Source organism: Oculina patagonica, chromosome 4 (assembly GCF_052425735.1).
Source record: "Oculina patagonica isolate OP01 chromosome 4, crgOcupat, whole genome shotgun sequence".
NCBI lineage: Eukaryota > Metazoa > Cnidaria > Anthozoa > Scleractinia > Oculinidae > Oculina > Oculina patagonica.
This window is the reverse complement of record NC_135761.1, coordinates 58596448-58622309: the sequence shown is the minus strand read 5'-3', so window position 1 is coordinate 58622309 and position 25862 is coordinate 58596448. Positions and strand designations below refer to the sequence as shown.

Here is a 25862-nt window from a genome sequence, read left to right as displayed (position 1 = left end):
TAGTCGTTAATGAATGAATAAAACGTCCCCAAACTCGTATTTTTCTATGAGCGATGAACAAAGTATAGCCTATTTTATGTGCACACAAATATGCAAAGATAAATCTCATAAAAGACTGCAGTCTCAAGTAATGGATAATGTCACGGAACGTCCACGGTCTATTACCTCATTTGCATACTTTAAGAGCCCTCTTTTAGAAAATGTTTTGATCTTGACATTCAAGCTTCTTCGTTAAAGCTTAAAGCGAAATATAAACTGAGTTGAGTTCGCCAAATATTTACGTGCTTTGATACTTGAACTAGGATTAAAAAAAGAACAAATTCGAAAGAATATTTACAGAAAAGTAAGCAGAGTCAGTAAAAACAAATATCAGACATCAAGATACCTTACCGATGAATATAACGTGCACATGTAACTTCATGTAGAAGTGATTTAAACAGAGAATACCGCGTGTCAACACAAAAGGAATCAGCACGACTGGAGTTCACAGATCGCTTCAGCAGTTTTATTTTTAAAGGTTGGTTCTCATACGATAGCCCCTATCGTCTCTATCGCATCGATCGTTTGCAAACCAGTTGATACTAACCTCTAAACGCAGACGACCTTTTGTCATAAAAAAAATCGTCTGCGTTCAGAGGCTAGTTGAATGAGGAATTGAAGACGATATTTGGCAGTTATCTTTATGTTTGTTTTTTAATTTACAGAACTCACGTCGAATTTTAATGCAAGCTGGAACAACTTTATAATGTCAATACAGATGTCTCGCTAAAAGATCAACAGCTCTTGCTTCAAAAATAGTTATAGTTATACCGGTCTCTTTTTTTTACAAGGACTTACGGAATGTGAACATGCGATAACAGCAGTACATGTATTTGAAGTCAGGAGGTTTCTACAAATTCAAATTTAATCGACCTGACAATTTGGTCCTGTCGCTCTGTGCACTATGTAGACGTGTTCTCAAAATTTCTTAAATTTGAATAAAGTAGGCAAACAAAAGTTTTCGCAGACGGGATGTAACAATATGCAAATATCGCAATGCCACTTGTTGATAGAAATGTTCATTGGTAGGCAAGTTTTAGTACCTGACAAAATATTTGATCGCGACGTTCAAGATCTAGAAAAGATGTCTTCGCTTCTGTTAAGAATTGGATATGAAACAAACTAAAACTCGATTTTCAGCTACAGAACAATAGCCTTACTTCTTCAAGGGTCGCGAACCGTACTTATAAGAATGTAATGATAGTGTTGATAATACTAAAGTATTTCAAAACGAGGGAAAAGTCAGGTGAATGTGAGAAACAACTTCAGTTTAAATTTTCTTTCATCTGGAACCAAAAATTTAGCTCAGTTTTTATTCTGTGGTGGTAATGTAAGTCCAAAGAGATGATAAAGATGAAATGTTCATTATGTCACCCGAGCGTGGGACAAAGAAAAAATCGAGAGAGAGACTCGTAGTAAGCTGGGCCATTTACCAGGTTCATATGTGAATTGCGTCCGCATACTGCTAGGATCAGCAATGTCGAAGAAGAATGTCGAATGTAGAAGCATCAAGTGAGTAATAAATAATAAAGATGGTAAATTATAGTATATATCACCGGATATTCCTGCTTGTGTAAATATAATGTCACGCTTCCGTTTTCAATCATTTAAACAACCCCGCCACCTTACGCGATGTAATGTAACCGTAGGGCTACGATGCTCATAAAGCGTTGGTTTTTGGATTTGTTTTATAGTCTGAAACAGCAAAGTGATAGAATTTGCCTTTTTTATAGCAAACGCGTGACGGCCAACAGAAATCCATTACGCATTAGAATTTATCATGTTTAACACCAATTGTGAGCTCAAAACAATACCACCCCCCCCCCTCTTTCTACCAACTAATTAAGTTGACCCTATACCCTATACTACAAACCCATTTTGTCCCCCCCCCCCCCCCACTCATCCCCAGGGCTGTCATCAAATAGGCTGTCTTAAATAAATAGTTGGAAGTGTGACCAGTGTAAATAATAGCGGCGAGAATTTTCTCGTTTTACTAAGGTTAAATCTACTTCCTGTGGGACCTTCGTTATCTTCTTGCGTTTTGCAATCGTTATCCATGACATCAGTCCAAAATGTTTCGTTTCGGGAAAATAATTTCGGTCCTCATTGTACTCAGTGTCCCGCTAGAAGCGAAAATTACTCAAAGTGAAAATCAGGTGAGTGAACGGTTTGGATTCTGTTACAGAGATGAACGAACATCGACTTATTTTCGCCCGCTAAACGCAGTTAAACTCTACTTAGTATAATAGCGTACCTTTTCCCGCCGAAAATTTCATTTCTTAAGTTCTGTTTCCAGTCAGACTTTACGTACAACTGTTCGGCACAAACACTGAGTTTTAAGGCTTTTTTCTTGTTATCCCGGTTTTCCCACTTAGTTACAAACTTCCGTTTATAAAGGCTTCGTCATCTTATTCTCGATGTTGAGTCACTTCCGGGTCAATTCAATGACACTTAATTGATTGATGGTCCCCTGTCAATGTTTTTAGTCTTCGGCGCTGGCAACATCGTGGCTACTATGCAAATATCAAGAAAAAATTGATTTTCCTCTTCAAAACATTATAGAGTTTTTTTTTTTCATGGTGCTTTTGCTCCCAATCTCAAAACTCGGTGATCCTTAAAGACAACATCAGTCATTTAGTTCGTTTTGTTTAAACCCAACCAAAAAACTTTTTTTTTATTACTCTTTGAGATTGATGAGAGTTATCGACTGCCATTTCTTTTCTCTTGACAAAGAACCAGGTTGGAGCCATGTCTGCAAGATCCATTACGATAAACATTCTCAGTAATATCAAATAAATAAAGTGCATTTCCATGTATTTGAGCAGAACAAAGAGGTATGCAAATCAATTACACTAATATTCTCTCAAGTTATACGGCAAAATTTAAAACTCAACCATGATTTGTCGGTTTCCTTACGTAGAACATATACATCAAGAGACTCAGATCTCTCGTTAAAAGATAAATAAGGGAAGTGAGTGGTGTGATTCCGGAAGTGCACATTTCTGTCGAGTAACTGACAGCAGAGCTATAAGATATCGAAACAAGACTATTTTCGTGCGCTTCTGTATATGGCCAAGCTAATTTAAGGTAGAATACTTATCTTGCAAGCCACTCACAAACGAAAGTTTTCCTTAGTGTAAAAAGGAGGAAACGTTTTAAAATGGCCCGTTTTTTGGCGATCATATTTTTGCTGTCTCTGATGTGTCTTTCACAAGGAACCAAAATTCCTTCAATCGAAGCGGTAAGAAAGCTATGTTTATCAACAAGCAGCGCCTTGCTTCAGTAGTCATGCAGTATTTTCTTAAACAGAAGTGCGTTAGTAAGATTAGGTCCCACAGCTTTCTAATATGTCCAATCTTTAAGAAAGTATGGCATTAGCTTTCTCGCAGTGGTAGTGGTAAGAAAGAGGAATATACTTTTATAAATATGCACAGATGGATAACAAAGAGTTTGAAAGAAAGAAAAAATATGTTGTTGTGACTATTTCAAGTGCTATGTACTAAGACCTTTACCATCTCTGAAAAAAGGCTCCATTTTGCACAATGAGAAGCGATATAGCTCCTGGTTTTTCTGTTAATTTCAGCTGTTTGACGCGAAAGAAGACACAAGTGGTCATTCATCTCTCGATAAGAGAAGCACTGGATATACTCATGGGGCAAGGTCTATCTGGGGTAAATATATACTAGTTATGCAACGCTTTCGAGTTGTATACTATGGAATATCCCACGAGTCACTTGTATTTTCTCGGTATACACACGAGCCTTTAGGCGAGTGTGTATACAAAGAAAATACAAGTGACAAGTGGGATATTCCATAGTATACCACGAGAAAGTGTTGTGAAACTATTTTATACCATGTCATAGAAAATACGCTTACTAAATTTCGTCGAGAATACAGTCGCAGCGCACTATGGGAAGGTTGGGTTGAATACCGTCGAATATACAACGGCTTTCCTGTATTCTGATTGGCTGTATTTTCTATGGCATGAATGGTGTGTACCTTTGCTTTTCGTTATCCTAACTAATCAGTTCTTTGACATACAGCAACTGCGCCAATAAGCGGACTTAAGCGTTATTACCGGTAAAATAACAAAATCTAGAAAATAAAGAAAGAAGTGATAGTTGTTTACTCTTTATCCCTTTTTCTCAAAAAGTTTTAAAGTTACAGCTAAATATATATTGATCTTTATAAAATTACAATGCCGTAATCGTAAAACACTAACACGTTCCCTTGAAGTCAAAACTAGTTTTTGAAGGCTACTGCTTGGAATGTTGTTGAACTGGGCCGCTGTTTCTAAACAAATCTTTTAATCTCTTACAGGTTGCAGTTGTTTTCTTCCTTTGGGAATGGAAAGCGGCTATCTTCCTAACAGTGCGTTGTCTGCATCTTCATCTTGGGACGCCAATCATACTCCTGAGCTCTCCCGCCTGAACAAAATCAACCCTAAGGGTAAGGCTGGGGCCTGGTGCGCACGCAGTAACAATGGTAACCAATGGCTGCAGGTTTACTTTGGGCGCGAAACCACAGTGACCAAAGTTGCGACTCAGGGAAGGTATGACTGTTGCAACCAATGGGTGATGAGCTATAGTTTGTCCTACAGTGTGAATGGCATTCATTGGGCCTGGTACAGACTCTCGGATGGACAGATCAAGGTAATATTGATGATATAAATGATGTTTTGCTTTTTCTGCTGCTGTTGCTGCCGCTTATGCTGCTTTTATTTGTAGTTTTTTGTTGTTGTTCGTTACTGTTGTTGTTATTGTTCCTGCTGCTGCTGTTGTTGCTTATAATGTTGTTGTTGTTGTTGTTGCAGTTTTGGTTGTTGATGCTGCTGTAGTTGTTGTTTTTTGTGTTGGTACTGTTAATAGCACTGTTCCTGTTGTCTTTTCTGCTATTGCTGTAGCTTTCCTTTCCCATTCTATAGTCGCTTCTTTTGATGCCGTTTATACCTCTGCTTAATGTTTCCTTAATTACAATGTGGTATTTTAGAAGTTATGTCAATGTATTGGGACATTAAAATACAGTTAAATTGTTTATTTTTCCTGTAGGTATTCGGAGGAAATGCTGACCGAAACACGCCAGTTTACAACTTCCTTTATCCCAATATCCAGGCCACATACGTGCGATTCCATCCAAGGACTTGGCATGGTCATATTTCCATGAGGGCTGAAGTCTATGGATGCAATGGTAATTTGGTTCAGTGTCAGCACAGATTAGTTTCAGCAATCAAAAGGATAATTCTCGCAAAAAGCTCTTGACACTTTCAGATGTAAGATAAAATAATGCAAAAACTGGGCATCATCTAGTACCTTCTTCTTGCGCCCTTAAGGGTAAATAAAGATATCTGAGATTAACTTTTTCTGTTGAAGGTCAGCAACTGACTTTTCTCTGCTTTATGGTTCAAGCATGAAATGACTAAATGTTCCAAGCATTGCGGAGTTCAGGTTTATAAGCTTACTCTGTCCTCAGTCAACCTATTTCTTTATGATTTCTCTTTAAGTTCATCATTGCCTGATGTCTCTTGGAATGGAAGATGGCCGCATCAAAGATACCGCTCTGTCTGCATCCACCATTTACAATGCCAACCACGCTGCCAAGCTTGGCCGTGTTAACCTGGTACCACCTAAAGGCTATTCAGGGGCCTGGTGTGCCAAGACACTAGACGCCAATCAGTGGATACAAATTGACCTTGGAAGACCCACAACTGTCACCAAAGTTGCTACACAAGGGAGGCAAGACTGTTGTAATCAGTGGGTGACGAGCTATGCTGTTTCCTACAGCCTCATTAGCCCCTACTGGGTGTACCATATGAACCATGGGCAAAAGAAGGTATGGCGTATTGAAAATCGTTTTAAAACGCAGTTAAACCGTGTTCAGTTGTCAAACTGTAGTCGTAAACGGACAGTTTTTGACTGGAAATTTTATTTAAGACTTAGGAACGAATATCTCCATTTTTAACTTCCTCGACGAAATTGGACATGAAATTGGGCTGTGAAAAGGATGTTAACAGAAACTAATCAGAGCTTTTCTTCACTGAAAAAAACTGCATTTAAGCCTTTTCGCCTTTCCACCAGTGCTGCTTTGCTTGAATTCTGTGTACTGGACGATAAGAACAAAAACAGATTGGACAAATCTGGCTATTGGCAAAGGCCCATAGCCGCTCTGTACAAGTATGGAAATTGCATGAAAAAATCCTTGATACACTTTGGTCCAGCCCACTGAAAATGCCAGCACTAGACTAGTAGGACCAAAAAAAGGGGAGAAGAGAGGAGAGGGAGAACTTTCACTGCATCTAGATTAGAACAAATGCAAGCCGAAATGGTTAATTGGTTGATCACATGACCCACCAACCCACCTTCCTAAAGAAGAGCTGATAATGTATCTTTGATGAAGCTGATGTTTCTGTTGTAGGTATTTCCTGGAAACTATGACCCTCACTCCATTGTTGTCCATGACCTCGTCCCATCAATCCACGCACGTCTCGTGAAAATCCATCCACTGTCCTACAATAGCCACATAAGCATGCGCGTGGAGTTATACGGCTGTCCTATCAAGGTAAGACTGACAAAAGTCGTGTTAAGTCTCGTTTTACATTGACCTGTAATGATAACCTTAATAGTAGGTTACTGAGGTAGACAATACCTACAATTACAGCCGTAACCAGACGTTTGCACAGACGAGGCAAAATCTTTCTAGAGGGTTTTGTGGGCATGCCCTCCAGAAAATTTTAAAATCTAGAAGCTCTGAAACTCTTCAGAGACATTTTTTTAATGAGGTAATTCTTCGGAAAAATAAATTTTGGTCAAATTGGGCGAAATTGTCAGGAAGAAAAACTGTCTTACATTAAGTGATTTTCTTGTTACCTTTCGATGATGTTCAAAGAAATATTGAAATTTCTTATTTCACCTTATCTTAGCGCTCCAAAGTCATTTCACATCCTAAACCTTTCTCTTTTTGTACTACATAACTCAGTCAGCTTTAAGACTCAAACATTATTTTTTTAACAATTATTTTTGAATTTTTTACTGAAAATGTCGTGATATATTGTTAAAAGGATGTTTTACTTTGCTTTATTTCCTTTCCTTTTGTTTACTTTACGTTCTTTACCTTTCTTTACTTTACTTTTTTTACTTTACTTTACTTCACTTCACTTCGCTTCGCTTCGCTTTGCTTTGCTTTGCTTTGCTTTGCTTTGCTTTGCTTTGCTTTGCTTTGCTTTGCTTTGCTTTGCTTTGCTTTGCTTTGCTTTGCTTTGCTTTGCTTTGCTTTGCTTTACTTTACTTTATCTTATCTTTATTTGTTTTATTTGTTTTATTGTAGGGCATCTAAGAAACGCTCATTGTGTAGCTGTGGAAACAAACTGAAGGCAGCCGAAACAGACGAAGAAGAAGGCATAAGTAGTGATAGGAGCAATGTTCCACGTTTGCTCAATTTAAACGCCTATGTAGCATTTTTTAGTTTTTAAAAGGGGAAATAAAAAGGCAGAAGAAGCAAACAGTTTTATGTCTTACTCATTCGTCCACTCTCCTCTCATTGTCTCTAATTAAAAGGTCTTAAAAGTCTTTAGGAAGATGGCTTATTTTCCTGAACAGCAAATGCAACAACATAGACCAGGAATAAAGGCTCACGCTTTCTCTTGCAGCTCACAACTTATAAGTTCTATAGGGGAGATAGAATTTAAGTTGGCTGTTGGAATTCTCTCCACGAAAAATTACAGTCAAACCGAAAGATCTCTGGCTTAAATTTACAATATTGGGGCGCAGCATAGGAATCTTGATTAACCATTAAAAAAAAGCAACTTGCAAATCTAACGCCAATTTCACGCGCGGAATTGCTATTTCCGGTTTACGTTTACATTTCATTGCGCGAAATGCCAGTGCATGTACTGGAAAAAACAGAACTCGAATGTCAAATAATTTCTAGAATATTTGATTTTTGAACTAAAATACTCAACCTTAAAAGAAATGGCGATGTAGCCTGCAGACCAGGTGCTTTTGCGGGGCAAAGTGTGAAGCACTATACAAGACGGGGAAGGCGAAAACTATTATTAATATTTTCTCCGCTCCCGTTTCGCGCGGTTTAATGTCCCGGAAGTCAAGTAGCTCTTATGCAGACACCCATCTAGGCCTTGTTATCCACAGCACATACTAAATTTCGATGTCTTACAGTTGAGTATAATGCAAAATGCTGACTGCCGCAGTCAATGCTAAAACCATAAATGACCAAACTGCAGTTTGTGTCGCAACAAAATTGTGAAACAATTGCACGGAGCACCGCCGAATGTAAAAGCCCTTTTATTAGAACATTTATTTTGATACTGTTACGGCCTAGTACATACTTTTTTAACAAGTTCAAACTCAACCAGTTTAAAGTTTATCGTCATCCAAGCTCCGATAGTGCGCTAAGGATTTTCACTTGTTAGTCACGTAAATATTTAGCTTGAAACGTAAATTTTCCTTTTTCTGCGTACCCTTGACATAGTTTTGCCTGTGCAAAAAAATCGTCTGTACAATGGCAGGTCTACGTTCACATATTACATTATACAAATCACTATTCACATTAGAAATTATTCCTTTTTCGGGAAGGGATTCCTTCTATGCATTTGATATGCAGTAAGAAAGGTACGGAGCCTTATGAGAACATGCAAATGCAGCGACATTTGGAAAAATAAACGTTTTCGTATACAATCGGTCTGTTTTTGTTTACTTACTTTATGCCCTTCGTAAACAAAGGCTTGTGCAAATAAATGTATATACGGCGACTATTTCTCTGCGATGTCGCTCATCGATGGTATTAAATATTTGCGTGAGCTCGTCAATATTTTAGCGCTACTTCCTTTTTCCAGTTATAAACGAATTGAAAAGTTTTTTTCGTACTGCCCTAAATTTCCGTTTGAATTGATCAAGGAGTGCGTCTACAAGACGTCTCCTCGCGACTTTGCATAACAGCGGTGTTTCGATAGATTTGCTTGATCAAGTGAGTGATTTTAAATATTTCCAAAGGACAAGAAGCCGCCAACTGATGGAGAAAAACGATTTTTTTTTTAGCTATTTTGCATCTTGCTCTTTATAATTCACGAACTTAAGGGTCAGGTTTTAATTATTCGCGCAAATCCGTCTAATGTAAATATGAAAGTCGCGCCACTGTTCACACAAATTTTTTAAAATTAAAATTATGTTTTAATGAAGAATCGATGCAGTTTTTAAACTCAAAAAGTAAGTTCCCGCTTTGTGTACAATTGATATGGCAAATATATTTATACTCAATTTACATGTATTGATAGCACCTTTTAAGATTGTTGTTTGAAATATCGAGCTGCGACTTAAGTCTTTAAAGGGATTGTATTTGCATAGCATACGAAACGTAGTTGTTTTGACGGCATATAATTATATTTCCCCAATTAATATTGCACGCTTATCAAATTTAACGTTTATATCTTTGGTTAAAAAAAATAAAGTTCAAAATAAAACGCCGTATAAAATATTAAAAAATGGTTTTAAGGGTATTGTTAAAGATACTGTTAAAATTGCCGAGTTATCAAATAAGTTTAAAAAACTTTAATTATTTGTTTATAATTAAACATTTAAGAACAATGCTTCTTGTAAATTAACGGAGCGAGAATTTTCTCGTTCTACTAAACGATAGCCAGGTGTATTCAAGGTTCAGTTTAAAATTTTTCCTTGTGGATATTTGGTGTCTCCTTTCATTTAAACATCTCCACTGAAAAAAGTTTTAAAATGGTTCATCTCGTGAAAGTAATTTCTCTTCTCGTTGTTTTCATCGTCTCTCTAGAAGCGAAAGTTGTTCGAGGAAATCAGGTGAGTGAGCTTTAATTATTATCGCGGAAAGATGGTTATTGATCGAGTCGAGGAGAATGTTTAAAGCTGAGAAGAAAATGAGATATTTTCAATCCTTCTCAGAAAAACAGACAGCATTCGTCCGTTATAAATTCAGTTTAGCTCACAACACGAGCCGTTTTCGCCGACAAAGCGTTAAGTTGTTATTCCGGTTTTCGTTCTTTTACTGGCGAGCGAAATCCCTGCTTAACGTTTAGCACAACCTTTGAAGACTAGCTAAGACTGGCTTTAAAATCTGTCACAGACGGATTCTTGTTTGGTCCCTCGCTACATTAAAGCCCCCTTGTATTATATTGTTCGATATTCTTTACTTCTGGCTTAATTCACACTGAATCGACTAATTGCAGATTATTTTGACTATTCACTTTCCTGATTTAAGAATAAGTTACTTCTTGGTAAAGATATTCCAGTCGTTTTAGCTGTTCTTTTTAGTTCTCTTTGATTTTTACATCGCGGGCGCAATCTTAACATGTAAAAGGCGTTCGAGATCATTTCCTGGCGGAGTTATGCGACTGCTTCTATTCTGAAGCTCAGAATAGAACTTCTTGTTACCAAACGCCTGCATTTCTTAAGTCTAATGTAATGCGAAGTTGGAAGTACGTCAAACAATTATGTGTGCTACATCATATGTAAGTTCGTGATTTTTCTTTCACTTTTTAAGTGTTCTTTGGGCTTTGTAAAGGTCATTGCCCTGAAATAGAACTGAACACAATTTTTTAACCAAACTTCGCCTACTGGTTTATTACTTTAAGGGAACTTAAATTTTGAAATAAAAAAGGGGTTCACCAGATTCGTTTAGGAGCAGGAAGGGCTTGTATATTCCATATAATTCCTTTAAAATGCATCTGCGAGTACTAGCAAAGTACACGTTAACGTTTTTAGCGATAGTTTATTTTTCAAACCCAAAAATTGATCTGTTTTCATTTTAAAGAAAGAATTTGATCGCTACACCTAAAATATGAGAAAAAATTGATAGGTTACCAGGCTCGTTTACGAGAAAGCGACAATTTACTTCTCTCGCGGACTAAGCCACATAGGAAAAAGCCGCCATTTTGTTTATGTGCGCGCGCTCGAGCGCGCTTATTACCCGTAAAATTCTGCGTAGTAAGGATGCGCAATGTAATACAGGGCAATGACCTTAACGACTTCCTGCTATATCTAAATTTTGTTAGATTTGTGTTTGATTTTATTTCAAGCCCTGAACCAATTTATAGGTCGCATTTCAAGCGTGTCGAATAGAATTCAAGTTCCAAGTAAAGTGGGACAAGTCAAATCAGCGTCAAATACATGGTGTCCTGTAACGTATGGAATTATAGTAGTACTAGTGATTTCTAAATACGATCGTCAAAACTCGAACAGTCTATTTTCTATACTTATAAAGTCTATACTTATAAATTTGGCCTATTTTGCCTTTTTAAATTTCCCTCTTTATTTATTTATTAATTAAATTCTTCCTCGATCAATAATGAGCGTCAAAACTCAAAACAATCTATTTTTAAACCGCTAACAACCATAACTCGTCGGTTTCCTTGCCTTTCCCAGGGAGCCACTGTAGCTGCCATAATGCGTTAAGAATCTTCGCGGCCAGACACAGACACAATAATAAACTCTCAAACAGTATATTGAGTTCGAAATAGAGGTTTAAACTGAAAAGCAAAATAACGAAAAAACTATAAAGCACAAATTAACAAGTAGCGAAAAGGAACCATAAACTTACATTTTTTTGGCGCAGTGGCCGCGAAAGGATTACTCTGTACAAACAGGCGAAGAAAAACTGGAGAAATCTGCGCTAGTACAATTCGTAGAACACTACGATGAAACTGACCGTAACGACGCCGAAAATTTAAATATAAAGTAAAACAAAAATGCTAATGATAACTACGTGATGTTATCCGAACTCCTAAGGGACCAAAAGGGCGCGTAATGTGTAAGATCCAACAACCACAATTATAGAGACGTTAGCAAACTATGTTTTTACTGTTATTCCGCGGTAAACGCAATCATTAAGGCACTGTTTACACGGACGCGGTTTCGTTTGTAACCGCATCGCTTTCGATGCGGTTACGCCTTTCGTTTACACGGCACCGATCAAGACACAACTGAAACCGGATCGTTTTGAAAACGCTCTCAAAAGTGGAGCGATTTCAAAACGATACGGTTTCATTGGTCGTGTAAACGTCAAAACCGCATCGATTTGAAAACGGTCAAGTGTTTTGCCACAAATTGACTGGATCGCGGAGAGTAAACATGACGAACCTCGCACAGGGTGCAGCGCTTGCTTTACAATCACGTTCGAAAACACTTGGAAAACGGTATGATATGTTTCGTGTAAACACTTCGAAACCGTGTCGTTGTCGATGAGGTTTCGAGGTCATGAAACCGTGTTGATTAATACCCGCGTCCGTGTAAACGATGCTAAAGAGAGATACTAGCAGTGTTAGAACTATCAAAATCATTTTCCCGCCCTATTTAAATAAACCAATTTTTTTCATTTTGTGAAATAATTTTAAAATGTTATTCTGCTGCTTATTTCAGCTGTACAATAACAAAGAAGACACAGCACATGACATTTCTGTTGAGAAGAGAAGCGCTGGACATAGTCATGCCGCGCGGTCGATTGGGGGTACAGCATGACATTCTGCCTTCGTTTATCATGACTTTAATTTATTAGTTCCTTAGCACACAGCAAGAGTGCGTATATGCTTCGTTATGAGTGTTTTTAAATGACACAAAGTAAAATTTAACAAATTAAGAAGTTATACTTGTTTTATTTCCTATAGCTTTAATCTTTGCATTCGTTTTGACTGATTTCTGAGCTCTGAGCTTTTAATTTAAGGGACATTCAGTGTCGCCAGCTTCACTTAAAAAACTCAAACGCCAAAAGACATATGGAAACCTACGAAGTGGTCCAATTTTGTTAAAAATCACTATGCCACTTTACTGAAGCTATAAACAAGTGATATTATTGTGATACCATCAGATAGATCTCAACTTAAAAAAGTCGGGCTGATTTTTTTCAAATTCTGCCCTTGTGGACTGGAAAAGCACCTAAAAGATATTATGGCTCCCTTCTTCATTCAACAACAACTGGCTTTATATCTTCATTTTGATGTACTAGGTGCATTTCATGTACGAGAAGACCACTTCGCCAATTTTAAAACTTCTTACCAAAAAGCATTATAATCCCCGTGACAGTGTCCCTTTAAGTTATGTTCAAGGCCGTTTCCCCCTAATAGTAAACCTGACCTGCGTTTTTGAACTTTGTATATATTTTCCAACTAACTTCATTTATCTTTTAGAGAAATTATTAGCCCTTCTTAATTGTAAAACCTCCCTATCAACCGTTTATTTAAAATGGCACTGAAATGGGCATGTTTTCTAAGCCATGGTTTTATTTGATCAAACCGTGCATTTTTTCAGATTGCAGCTGCTTTCTTCCCCTGGGAATGGAAAGCGGCTATCTTCATGACAGTGCACTGTCCGCATCTTCAACTTACGACGCAAACCACATTCCTCAGTTTTCCCGCCTGAACAAGATCCCTGCCTCGGGTAAGATCGGAGCTTGGTGCGCACGCAGTAACGATGGTAACCAATGGCTGCAAGTCTACTTTGGGCGGGAAACCACAGTGACCAAAGTTGCGACTCAGGGGACGTATTCTCATAACCAATGGGTGATGAGCTACAGTTTATCGTACAGCGTGGATGGTGTTCATTGGTCTTGGTACAGACTCTCTGATGGACAAATCAAGGTACCATTGTGCATTCACCATTTAATTTTATCTTTTAATATAAATGCAAATCTCAAACACACTGGTAACAAAATAAGGTAATTACCAAACGTTAACACCAAATTCTCCGAAATTGTATTCAAAAAAATCAAGGTAACATTTGGCATTCCTTGTATGCATTTTAAAATTTAGTCTTTCAAAATAAATGTAATTTTCGAAGAGAAGGGTTGTGGTTGCGATTGCTGCTTTTGTTACTGTTGCTGTTTTTGCTGCTGCTGCTGTTGTTGTTGTTGTTGTTGTTGTTGTTGTTGTTGTTACTGTTGCTGTTCTTTGCTGTTGTTGTTGTTGTTACTGCTGCTTTTGCTGTTACCGTGATTACAAGGAACTCTTTTTGTGGTTATGTGGTGTATCATAACATTAACAACAGGTCATATTCATTTTTTAAGGTATTTGGAGGAAATGCTGATCGAAACACGCCAGTTTACATCTTTCTCCATCCCCATATCCAGGCCACATACGTTCGATTCCATCCCAGGTCCTGGCAACGTCATATCTGCATGAGGGCTGAGGTCTATGGATGCAATGGTAATTTGTTTCAGTGTTCACAGATCAGGAATCCCTTCAAAGATCACTTCACTCTTTCACTCCCTGTCTACAATCCCGGGTCAATTAACGTTGTTCTTACCTTTAAGGGCAAACGCTAGTGTGTGGCTATTCCATTATCGAATTTGTTTTATATTGTTCTGTATGATATATGTACAAGTCCTTCAAAATTTAAGAATAAAACCTTTGTTTGCGACAATTCGAATGAAAAGTAGAAGCAGCAGCAGCAGCAGAAACAACAGAAGCAGTAGCAGTATATAGCAGTAACAGAAGTAGTGGTAGCAATAGCACTAGTAGTCGCAAGGTGGCAGTAGCAGTAGCAGCAGCAGCAGTAGGAGTAGGAGTAGAAGCAGTAGCGGTAGCCGTAGTGGTAGTGGTAGTGGTAGTGGTAGTGGTAGTGGTAGTGGTAGTGGTAGTGGTAGTGGTAGTGGTAGTGGTAGTGGTAGTGGTAGTGGTAGTGGTAGTGGTAGTGGTAGTGGTAGTGGTAGTGGTAGTGGTAGTGGTAGTGGTAGTGGTAGTGGTAGTGGGAGTGGGAGTGGTAGTGGTAGTGGTGGTGATGGTAGCCGCAGCAGCAGCAGTGAGGATGAAACCTCTGTTTGCTAAAATCCGAATGAAAGGTAGAAGTTGCAGCAGCAGCAACAACAAAAGCAGTAGCATTATATAGCAGTAACAGAATTCATGGTAGCAATAGCACTAGTGTAGCAGTAGCAGTAGCAGTAGGAACAGCAGTAGTAGAAGTAGCAGCAGTAGTAGCAGCATCTGTCGCAGCAGCAGCAGTGGCAGTGGTAAAAGTAGAAGTAGAAGTTTACGTTGTCTTTATTTAATCTATTGGCTTATGATCTCTAAGTTATTAATTGCCTGATGTCGCTTGGAATGGAAGATAGCCGCATCAAAGATAGCGCTCTGTCTGCATCCACTATTTACAATGCCAACACCGCTGCCAAGCTTGGCCGTCTCAACCTTGTAGCGCCTTCGGGTCATTCAGGGGCCTGGTGTGCCAAGACCCTTGACACCAATCAGTGGATTCAGATTGACCTTGGCAAACCGACAACTGTCACCAAAGTAGCTACGCAAGGGAGGCAAGACTGTTGTGATCAGTGGGTGACGAGCTATGCTATATCCTACAGCCTCATCAGCCCCTACTGGGTCTACCATATGAACCATGGGCAAAAGAAGGTATATCATGTTTAATACGTTTTAAGACGAAGTCATAACTACGCTTAGTTGTCAATATTCAGAAATAAATATCATGGCATGGAAAATGAAATAAGCAATAGAAGCTCCATTTTTTACAAATTGTAATAAAGTTCTAGAAATGTTAATGGCTAGGGGATTTTTTTACTCACGTGACCTACATTGGACATAAAAGTTGACCGTGCACGATTCACATTTTTATGCAAACACAAAATTCCAAAACAGAAACTTAACTGTTTGGATCTTCTCCACGGTGAACACATATATTTATTGCTAACAAAGACAGTAAAAGCAAAACAATAACTTCAGAATGCATTTAAAATGACATAGATACATTGGCATTAGGCACCACCCGTGCTGACATTCACTAAAAGAGCAATTGAACTGATCCAGAATTGAGACACTTACAGCTGTTAATATATGTTCTACTGAGTTGATGTTTCTGTTGTAGATATTTCCTGGAAACTATGACCCACATTCCATTGTTGTTCATGACCTCGTCCCATCAATCCATGCGCGACTTGTGAAAATCCATCCACTGTCCTACCATAAACACATAAGCATGCGCGTGGAGTTGTACGGCTGTCCTATCAAGGTGAGACAAAAGGGAAGATATTGACTTAATTTTACGAAGAAAAAAATACACTTATTGTGGTCGAAACCATAAAGCTATCAAAACAAAAAAAAACAGATCAAAACAGGCACATTTGGGCGAAATTTTTGAGGATGCAACATCCTTAACTTATCGCTTTCGAGATTAAATTCGATGTAATTGTATTTTGATTTGATTCGATTTCAAAACAATTTCCTTGTGCAGAGAGATATTATTCCCTTTACTGATTATCATACATATTTTTGAGAATTTGGCGTTATACCATAAAGAGCAATAAGATGCAGGCCTGTTGATTATTATTATTTTATTTTGTTTTATTTCATTTCACTTGACTTGACTTCACTAATATTATCTTATTTTATTTCATTGTAGGGCATCCAAGGATAGCTCATCGTGTCATGTTAAGGTATCCTTAAGACAGCTGAGCCAAACAGAAAAGATGGCATAAGTAGCGATAGGAGCATTTTGCTCAATTAAAATGCTTTGTAACCATTTTAAGCTGACATCAAATAAAGTTAAGCGGGTATAGAACCAAAAATTGTCCATTATATCTCCTTGTTATCTTTAGATGGCTTATAAGTCGTGTTCCATGGAAGGAAGTGACTATCATCCAAGTTAAGCATCCTATTCCCCTGAATGGGGTGCTTGTCCATCACAGCTAACCCTTCCCCCACTCCTAAAGCATTTTTGTCAGGTTGGTTAACAAGTCGCAGGTACACTCCTGGGTAAAGAAAGGCACTGTGACAGTGAAGAGAGGGTGACTCCAAAACGTCCACGCCACCTTGCCCCTCGCAGCATCCTTTAATCTCTCCTACTCTCCCTGAACAACGATTGCAACAAAACAAATCAAGCCTCGGGATCACTCAGGGTAATCAATGCTTTCTCTCGCAGCTCACAACCTACAATTGCGGGGAGAAAACTAGCTTTGAAGCAACATGCCAATTTAAATTCGAATGTCCCACGCGGAATCCAGCTTGTTCCCGCTTACACTTCATCACAGCTTGAGGTGTCTGTGTCTGTACTGGAAAAAAAAACCTGGAATCCGGTATCAAATAATTTCTGAGAACTTTGATTTCTGAACTAAGAAATTAAAAACAAACCCTTAAGGTATGTGGAAATTAACAACCGAGCAGGTGGTTTCGCGGTGCAGAGCGCGAAGGGCGATACACGACAAATTTCGAATTTCGACAAAATGTTACAAAATATTTCGCAAAAGGAGACGAAATAAATCACCCCGCCCAATCAAAACACTAAACGGCAATAGCGAGAGCGGTTCTGCCAGATTCATTCCAGAAACAAACCAAATTGAAATCTGGGGCAATGATTCCATGGCGCTGTCAAAAAATATAATTCACCGAAGGAACTTTGTGAACAATCGTCAGAAATCCTGGTGCTGGATTGGCAGAAGAAACAAATTTTCTTTTAAGTAAAATGTTTCAGGAAAAGTAGCTTTGGCTTGTACTAGGAATTGGTTGAATTCCAGTTGATCCAAAAGTGAAACGATCACAAGTCAGGGACGAGGGGCATTGGTCTGACCGTATAAGGGAAAGGATAGAAAATCAAAAATTGAAACTCTTTTTAAGGCCCAAACCCAATGACACCGCATTCAATGGAAAAAACGATTACTAAGAATTTTTTGAACAGGTAATTTTTATTTCTACTTCGTGGCATCGAAATGGAATGGAATAAGGGGGGGAGCACTCGAAAATAATCCTCCTTGGCCCTTCGGACCTCAATCTGGCCTTAAATAAGGGTCCCCAGGGCCCCTCCCCTAGATCCGCAATTGTATATCCGTTTGTTTAGCTGAACATTTACGGACTGCAATTTTAGTTTATCAAGTTAAAGAAGCTCAATTTAAGGTTCACGCAGGGACCACAATGGGCAAAATGGGATAAAAAACTAAAAACCCTATCCAGCGGCACAAATCTTTATACAGTGGAACCCCGATATAACGATATGCCAAGGGGGCAGTAAAATTATATCGTTATATCGAGGAATCGTTATATCGGGGTTCCGTCCCATACATTTTACTATTGCCGGGACATAACATATTCATCGTTATATTGGGAATATCGTTATATCGAAGATCGTTTTATCGGGGTTCCACTGTACCCCATAAATAGGAGTAGAGGGGGTTTTATGTGGCTGGGACCATGACCAAGTGTCCGATTCCTGGAAGTGTCTTTTAGCGGTCATTGTGGTGTACTAGCCTTTCATTTTTTAGATGCTCGTTTTTAATACATACATCTAAGTCAAGGTACAAACTTTAAAATTTACTCACGAAGCACATTTACTCACGAAACAAATTTTGTCTACAGCCTTTGGTTTTCTCCGCACTAAACTCACCGCTGAAAAAATTCTCAGAACAGCCAGGACTATTCACCTAATACTAGTAGGAAAGAGGATAACGTTAAATATCCTACTCAACGGGCGAATAGGGTTATTTATTTTATCTAGTTTAATTTTTTAAATTATTAGTGTCCCCGATTAGCGCCATTAGCGCTAGAACGCATTTGACACTTTTAAAAAGTTACTTACTTACTTACTTACTTACTTACTTACTTACTTACTTACTTCTTCTTACTTCTTACTTCTTCTTCTTACCTACCTACCTACCTACCTACCTACCTACCTACCTACTTACTTACTTACTTACTTACTTACTTACTTACTTACTTACTCACTTACTCACTCACTCACTCACTCACTCACTCACTCACTTACTTACTTACTTACTTACCTACTTACTTACTTACTTACTTACTTACTTACTTACCTACCTACCTACCTACCTACCTACCTACCTACCTACCTACCTACTTACTTACTTACTTACTTACTTACTTACTCACTTACTCACTCACTCACTCACTCACTCACTCACTCACTTACTTACTTACTTACTTACCTACTTACTTACTTACTTACTTACTTACTTACTTACTTACTTACTTACTTACTTACTTACTTACTTACTTACTTACTTACTTACTTACTTACTTACTTACTTACTTACTTACTTACTTACTTACTTACTTACTTAAGTGCTGTTGACCGATAAGAACTATTTACTTATGTTCGTGTCATCCACACAAATATTACTATTATTACTGTTATCAGTTAACATTTCTTTAGAAAGGTTTTCGTATGAGTGTTGTAAACTAAAACCAAGGTAATCACACTGGCAAATCACAAATAGTACACAGATAATCCAGTGAACAAATCAAAACATAGCACAAATACATGTAGTCGACGCGAAACACATGAAAACGTGACCGAGCGAGCCACGATTGGTTAAATGTTTTCCTCCGGACTGGTTGAGAAAGTGGCGCTAGTTTTCTCAGCCATTCAATAAGCGAAGAAATGTAAAACCAAAGTAAATATTAATGCGAGTAACTTTCGACGCTCAATTGAAAACCGCTCTAATTAGTGATAACTCATGTATGGCTTTTTAATAACAGTAAATATTTTCATTTTGTCGTTATGTGCTACCATGCACAATCTATTTCGCTTATTTTGTAATAATATCATTGTCAGCTAATAGAACGTTATGCTCCAGTAACATACAATGCAAACTCTTTTCAGCGAATATTTACAAGTTCACTTAGAAACCTATCTTTCAGGTTGCTGTTGTTGTTGTTGTTGTTGTTGTTGTTGTTGTTGCTGTTGTTGTTGTTGTTGTTGTTGTTGTTGTTGTTGTTGTTGTTGTTGTTGTTGTTGTTGTTGTTGTTGTTGTTGTTGTTGTTGTTGTTGTTGTTGTTGTTGTTGTTGTTGTTGTTGTTGTTGTTGTTGTTGTTGTTGTTGTTGTTGTTGTTGTTGTTGTTGTTGTTGTTGTTGTTGTTGTTGTTGTTGTTGTTGTTGTTGTTGTTGTTGTTGTTGTTGTTGTTGTTGTTGTTGTTGTTGTTGTTGTTGTTGTTGTTGTTGTTGTTGTTGTTGTTGTTGTTGTTGTTGTTGTTGTTGTTGTTGTTGTTGTTGTTGTTGTTGTTGTTGTTGTTGTTGTTGTTGTTGTTGTTGTTGTTGTTGTTGTTGTTGTTGTTGTTGTTGTTGTTGTTGTTGTTGTTGTTGTTGTTGTTGTTGTTGTTGTTGTTGTTGTTGTTGTTGTTGTTGTTGTTGTTGTTGTTGTTGTTGTTGTTGTTGTTGTTGTTGTTGTTGTTGTTGTTGTTGTTGTTGTTGTTGTTGTTGTTGTTGTTGTTGTTGTTGTTGTTGTTGTTGTTGTTGTTGTTGTTGTTGTTGTTGTTGTTGTTGTTGTTGTTGTTGTTGTTGTTGTTGTTGTTGTTGTTGTTGTTGTTGTTGTTGTTGTTGTTGTTGTTGTTGTGGTGGTTGTTGTGGTTGTTGTTGTTCCACGTGCAGGGAACACCTAAATAAGACTCTTAGCGCTTTGCGCATATCTTTGCTTTGACTAAAGCTCACCAAGGGATTCAAAAATGTATTCATCGTGAAAAGAAAACTATAAAAGGGACTATAAGGCTGAAGATTGTCTATCCCCTTCAGCTTCAAAACGATTGGACAAAGAAGAGCTGGTAGGAAAGTTAATAACAGTGCCAAGAGGATCAGTTTAACAGTGGTAGCCATTCGTTTTCCCCTTTCCATTACAGCGTGTAGCTGCTGTACTTCTACAACGTTAGGTTTCTTAAATAATATACCGAGATAACTAGAAATAATAACAATGAAACAATTACAATAAAATAAAGCAGACAACGTAGGTGCAAGAGCCTTGTACGTCCCTTCTAATTTATACGTTACGTAAAACACAAATGCGATAAATAAGCTGATTAACCATGCTACACATTGTTCCATAATAGCACGTGATTTTGCCACGTGATTACGATACCATAATGGTTTTGCCACCGCCAAGTAACGATCTCTGCTGATTGTTGCCAGAGAACCAAGAGTTGCTAGGTTACACAGAACGGCTATGGCGGTTTTCTCGAGGCTTCTATTTGGGCACATGTGTTCGTGTGTGAATGTTTCGATATTAATGAACAGAGAAAACTGTGAATAAATTAAATCAGTTATTGCCAAGCTGCACAGCATCAGCATTGAAGGATGTTGAAGTGATTTGGTCCGTGCCACAGTGACGCAGAGAAGCGTGTTACAAACAAATGATATGACGGCCAACAGAATGTCTAGAGGACGTACAACGTAGTTGCTGATGTCTCGCACCTGGTTCCGGATTTCTTCAGGAAGATTGGGAATCAGGCAATCGTAATACGGATAGTGGCTGGTGTTGTTTGAAATCATCTTTTCTTCTGAAATATGAGCAAATCTCTTAGTACACAATAATGGGGAAACCTTGGCTTCCCATGTTTATTTTATCACCGTTTTTAGGGCTCTAGAGGCCCAGGATCAAATCAGCTAGACTGCAAGGCTTCGGGGCCCTTAAACAAAATCAAAACTTCGTGCCCCGTGCCAAACTAACATCTTCAGGGTTACGAGCAGCAAACTGATAGAGCTCCAGGCTTTACAGCAACAATTTTAGGGCGCCCTGTCATCTTTCGTTTAATTTGTGTATGAGAACTATTTCATGACAAGTAATAAGCAAGTCATTTAGCAAACTATCTCCTTTTCTCTTTTCATTAGTCGACGTGATAATTTGGTAAGATTGAAAAATGCCAAAAGAACAAGCAATTACTGATCACGTCTGTCCTGTGTTGGTATAAATAAACTGTGCAAATTGGTAACGTTATTTACCTAATGAAGTTCTGTGAATGACAAACTAATGTATTTTAGCTTGTACAGCGCTTATTAGATATCCTAGTTTAAAATTGGTTATCATTATAGCTTTAATCGTTTTACAGAAATTTACTTCGTGTTAAACCTACCAGTAGATATGCTCGGCTGTAAATTGAAATGATCCTTCCAGTTTGACTCCGCTGTTAATAAACTTCTTTGCTAAACTTCATTTTGTGGTTTACACGGACCAGTATGTTTCCTTTTAAACCCAGCTTTGCATGCATACATTACCTTACGGTTTGCGCTAATAATAACGGTGAGTTAGTTTTCTACTGATATATGCGATTATCTACTCAAACCGGTTATTTCCCGTCGGCGGTAACTAATGGCGTTACTGAATTCGCAAGTAAACCGCATAATGAACCGAGAAGGTAATATTATTGATAAAAGTGAATGTAAACCGCACAAAGGAACCGAAAAAGTAATTATTGACCATTATTGAAGTAACAGTACAGATGGCGTAGCAATGGCCTTTCCCAGGAAGATGGTTGTTTAATGTGTGTCGGTTTTGTGGGAGTGAATACTGAGGCCTTTATATCAATAGGGTAACCATCTTTACAGGGTAACTCAACGGGCGGGCGTCCTTTGTTCGATATGTGCAATGTTAAGTTAATTTTCCAATTATATCTTTGGCTATCATGTTTTCTGTAATTTCATTTAGACATAACACCAGCCCCCGTCTCTTCGGTATTAAAAAGCCTAATAATTTTTTCACCTTTTTTTTTTTGTTAAATATATATATTTTTGAAGAAGGTCCCACGTGAGCATTAAAAAATTATCCTTTAGCGGCCATAACCAGCAGGAAGCGCCGCCGAGCTTAAATAAAAAATTTTCATAACATCTTCAGGGTAACGAGCAGCAAACTGATAGAGCTCCAGGCTTTACAGCAACAATTTTAGGGCGCCCTGTCATCTTTCGTTTAATTTGTGTATGAGAACTATTTCATGACAAGTGATAAGCAAGTCATTTAGCAAACTATCTCCTTTTCTCTTTTCATTAGTCGACGTGATAGTTTGGTAAGATTAAAAAATGCCAAAAGAACAAGCAATTACTGATCACGTCTGTCCTGGGTTGGTATAAATAAACTGTGCAAATTGGTAACGTTATTTACCAAATGAAGTTCTGTGAATGACAAACTAATGTATTTTAGCTTGTACAGCGCTTATTAGATATCCTAGTTTAAATTGGTTATCATTATAGTTTTAATCGTTTTACAGAAATTAACTTCGTGTTAAACCTACCAGTAGATATGCTCGGCTGTAAATTGAAATGATCCTTCCAGTTTGACTCCGCTGTTAATAAACTTCTTTGCCAAACTTCATTTTGTGGTTTACGCGGTCCAGTATGTTTCCTTTTAAACCCAGCTTTGCATGCATGCATACATTACCTTACGGTTTGCGCTAATAATAACGGTGAGTTAGTTTTCTACTGATATATGCGATTATCTACTCAAACCGGTTATTTCTCGTCGGCGGTAATTAATGGCGTAAGTGAATTCGCAAGTAAACTGCATTATGAACCGAGAAGGGAATATTCTTGATAAAAGTGATTGTAAACCGCAAAAAGGAACCGAAATAGTAAATATTGACCATTATTGAAGTAACAGATGGCGTAGCAATGGTCTTTCCCAGGAAGATGGTTGTTTGTTTAATGTGTGTAGGTTTTTGTGGGAGTGAATACTGAGGCCTTTATATCAATAGGGTAACCATCTATACAGGGTAACTCCAACAGCTTTGAAATTAAAACTGTTTTCAAACAGGCCAATAAACAAACTGGCAAACAGGCAAACAGACCAATAAACAAACAGGCAAACAGGCAAACAGCCCAATAAACAAACAGGCAAACAGGCAAACAGGCAAACAGCCCAATAAACGAACAGAAAAGTAACTGCTCAAGTAACGGGCGTCCTTTGTTCGATAAAGTTAATTTTCTAATTATATCTTTGGCTATCATGTTTTCCGTAATTTCATTTAGACATAACACCAGCCCCCGTCTCTCCGGTATTAAAAAGCCTAATGACTTTTTCACCTTTTTTTTTGTTAAATATATATATTTTTGAAGAAGGTCCCACGTGAGCATTAAAAAATTATCCTTTAGCGGCCATAACCAGCAGGAAGCGCCGCCGAGCTAAAATAAAAATTTTGCATAATACTTTTTTTGCCTAAACGGGAATTATATTTTAACTGACAATTTTTAATGGCTTCACAAGCAAGATTCTTGATGACGCTTTTGACTAGCTAGAATTATATTTTAAAAAATATATCTGTTTCGGCAGCTTTCTTTTCTTTTTCTTTAAATTTTCCTCATGATGCCATTAAGTCAGTGTGAACAACTGGCTTGTTAATAATTAGCAATTATTGGATGAGGCTGAGTATGATATGAAGAATTATGCAGATCGAGGAGGGTGTTATCCGCCGAAGCTGAACGCTGAGGCGGATAACACCCTCCGAGATCTGCATAATTCTTCATATCATACGAAAGCCGAATTCAACCTGCTCGGCAGCAAAGCCGTTCAGTCGCGTTACGTCAGCGGTTCTTGGGAACGAGGTTGCGATCTGTTAATCATACTTGGGAACAAGGTTGCGATCCATTAATTTCTGATATTGGACGATTGACGTCACTGACGTCATTTTAATGACGTCGATCGTCCAATAATTGGAATTTCTTCCAAATTTGGTCGGCGCTAGCCGGTTAGCTGGAATTAACCGGGGATCGAAAGCCAATCGGAAACAGAGAAATATTTTGAATGAATAATAAATAATCTTATTCATAAAAATAATAATTTTCATTTCGGACCAACTTAATCCAAAATTCAAGAGAGGCTGAGTTATGCCAAAGATGAAGGTGGATTCGATAGAAAAAGAACTGTCGCGTTATCTCACAAAGCTAGACAGTGGCGGATCCACTTTGAAGTGCCGCGGGGCCCGCCTCCCCCCCCCCCCCCCCCCTTATTTTTTTCGGAAAAAGCGCATTTTCTTTGAAGTGCCGGAATTTTCTTAGCAGAATTTAATATTCATAGTCAAGCGGGCCCCCCCCTTAGCTGAAGGTCTGGATCCGCCACTGCTAGGTACTAACCGGGTACGTAATACGATTTCAGGATCCAATAATTTCCAAAGGCCAGCTTATAGCGAGCGCTTACAGCTTATTCGAGAAAGGTAGTCGGAAAAAAGCACACCGAAAGGCAGTTTGGGTAGAAGTAGAGAGCAACTGCACGTGCTGAATACTAATAAGATGGAGACATGTACGGGTTCTTTTTCTTCAGACATGTGATAAAAACAAGGTTTTAGACAGTCTGTTGTTGCGCGTGACTGTTGATTTGGATTGACCAATGAGAGTGCAGAATGCAATCTGCTGTCGTGAGTCACAAAACTGCCGTAACCGCCGAAAGAGTCGCACGCATTGGAAGATCGGAAATCAACTGATTTATCTTCAACGGCCTAAAAACATTGTACAATCACCGAGACGAGTGAATATAATGGGAAACTCATCTGGTTACATGGACATGGTGTTTTCATTGCGATTCATTGCGTTATTTTGTGATACAAGACTGATTTGTGAGCTCACCTGTAGACGATAAACTGGCCGAGTCTCCTGCCTTTCACTTCGCTACGTAAAAACTGAAATCTTAAATTAAGATGTAATCCTTCTTAAGCAATGTGTATGCATTCTTAAAATAAGACGGCTATAGTCTTATTTTAAGACAAACCTCACTTTAGTTAAGACAGGGCCATCTTCAATTCAGTCTGATACTATTGTATGCAAATAAAGTGGCAGATGAGTTTTAATTTAAGATAACGAATGCGTCTTAATTTCAGACGCAGTCATCTTTTATTAAAACTCTTAAGAAACTTGAATCTTAATTAAAGAAAGCACTTATTAATTTAAGATGTTTTTTTCATCTTGACCTAGATTTAAGATGCTTGTCAGATTTTTAAGAGAGTAACATCTTAATTGAGATATACTGCTTCTTAAGTAGTAAGTACTTAAATGAAGACGTGCCCCTTCTTAAATCTGGCATGCAGGAGCTAGCGTATAAAGTTTGTAGTAATGTGCTCAAGGTCAAAATCTAAAATTTTAATGTCTGCAAGCAAGTAT

General features: G+C 38.1%; 2 protein-coding genes across 2 annotated transcripts; both read left to right on the top strand.

The window, feature by feature from the left end:
- The first annotated feature begins 1999 nt into the window (after window positions 1-1999).
- Window positions 2000-7534, top strand: LOC144650874 (EGF-like repeat and discoidin I-like domain-containing protein 3). Its single transcript, XM_078510638.1, has 7 exons — window positions 2000-2195; window positions 3623-3710; window positions 4360-4691; window positions 5088-5226; window positions 5540-5868; window positions 6451-6594; window positions 7360-7534. The coding sequence occupies exons 1-7, from the start codon at window positions 2112-2114 to the stop codon at window positions 7366-7368; spliced, it is 1125 nt and encodes a 374-aa protein (XP_078366764.1). The 5' UTR covers window positions 2000-2111; the 3' UTR covers window positions 7369-7534.
- Window positions 7535-9694: 2160 nt separating this feature from the next.
- On the top strand, window positions 9695-16574 carry LOC144650875 (EGF-like repeat and discoidin I-like domain-containing protein 3). Its single transcript, XM_078510639.1, has 7 exons — window positions 9695-9857; window positions 12432-12519; window positions 13317-13645; window positions 14071-14209; window positions 15075-15403; window positions 15873-16016; window positions 16407-16574. The coding sequence occupies exons 1-7, from the start codon at window positions 9777-9779 to the stop codon at window positions 16419-16421; spliced, it is 1125 nt and encodes a 374-aa protein (XP_078366765.1). The 5' UTR covers window positions 9695-9776; the 3' UTR covers window positions 16422-16574.
- The last annotated feature ends 9288 nt before the right edge of the window (window positions 16575-25862 follow it).

Bases quoted from the DNA above. Each gene is read 5' to 3' on its own strand.
- LOC144650874 (XM_078510638.1), top strand. From the start codon at position 2,112: ATGTTTCGTTTCGGGAAAATAATTTCGGTCCTCATTGTACTCAGTGTC. The intron at 5,227-5,539 runs GTAATTTGGTTC...TTTCTCTTTAAG, and splicing joins TGAAGTCTATGGATGCAATG to TTCATCATTGCCTGATGTCT. The intron at 5,869-6,450 runs GTATGGCGTATT...TTTCTGTTGTAG, and splicing joins TGAACCATGGGCAAAAGAAG to GTATTTCCTGGAAACTATGA.
- LOC144650875 (XM_078510639.1), top strand. From the start codon at position 9,777: ATGGTTCATCTCGTGAAAGTAATTTCTCTTCTCGTTGTTTTCATCGTC. The intron at 9,858-12,431 runs GTGAGTGAGCTT...TGCTTATTTCAG, and splicing joins AAGTTGTTCGAGGAAATCAG to CTGTACAATAACAAAGAAGA. The intron at 14,210-15,074 runs GTAATTTGTTTC...ATGATCTCTAAG, and splicing joins TGAGGTCTATGGATGCAATG to TTATTAATTGCCTGATGTCG.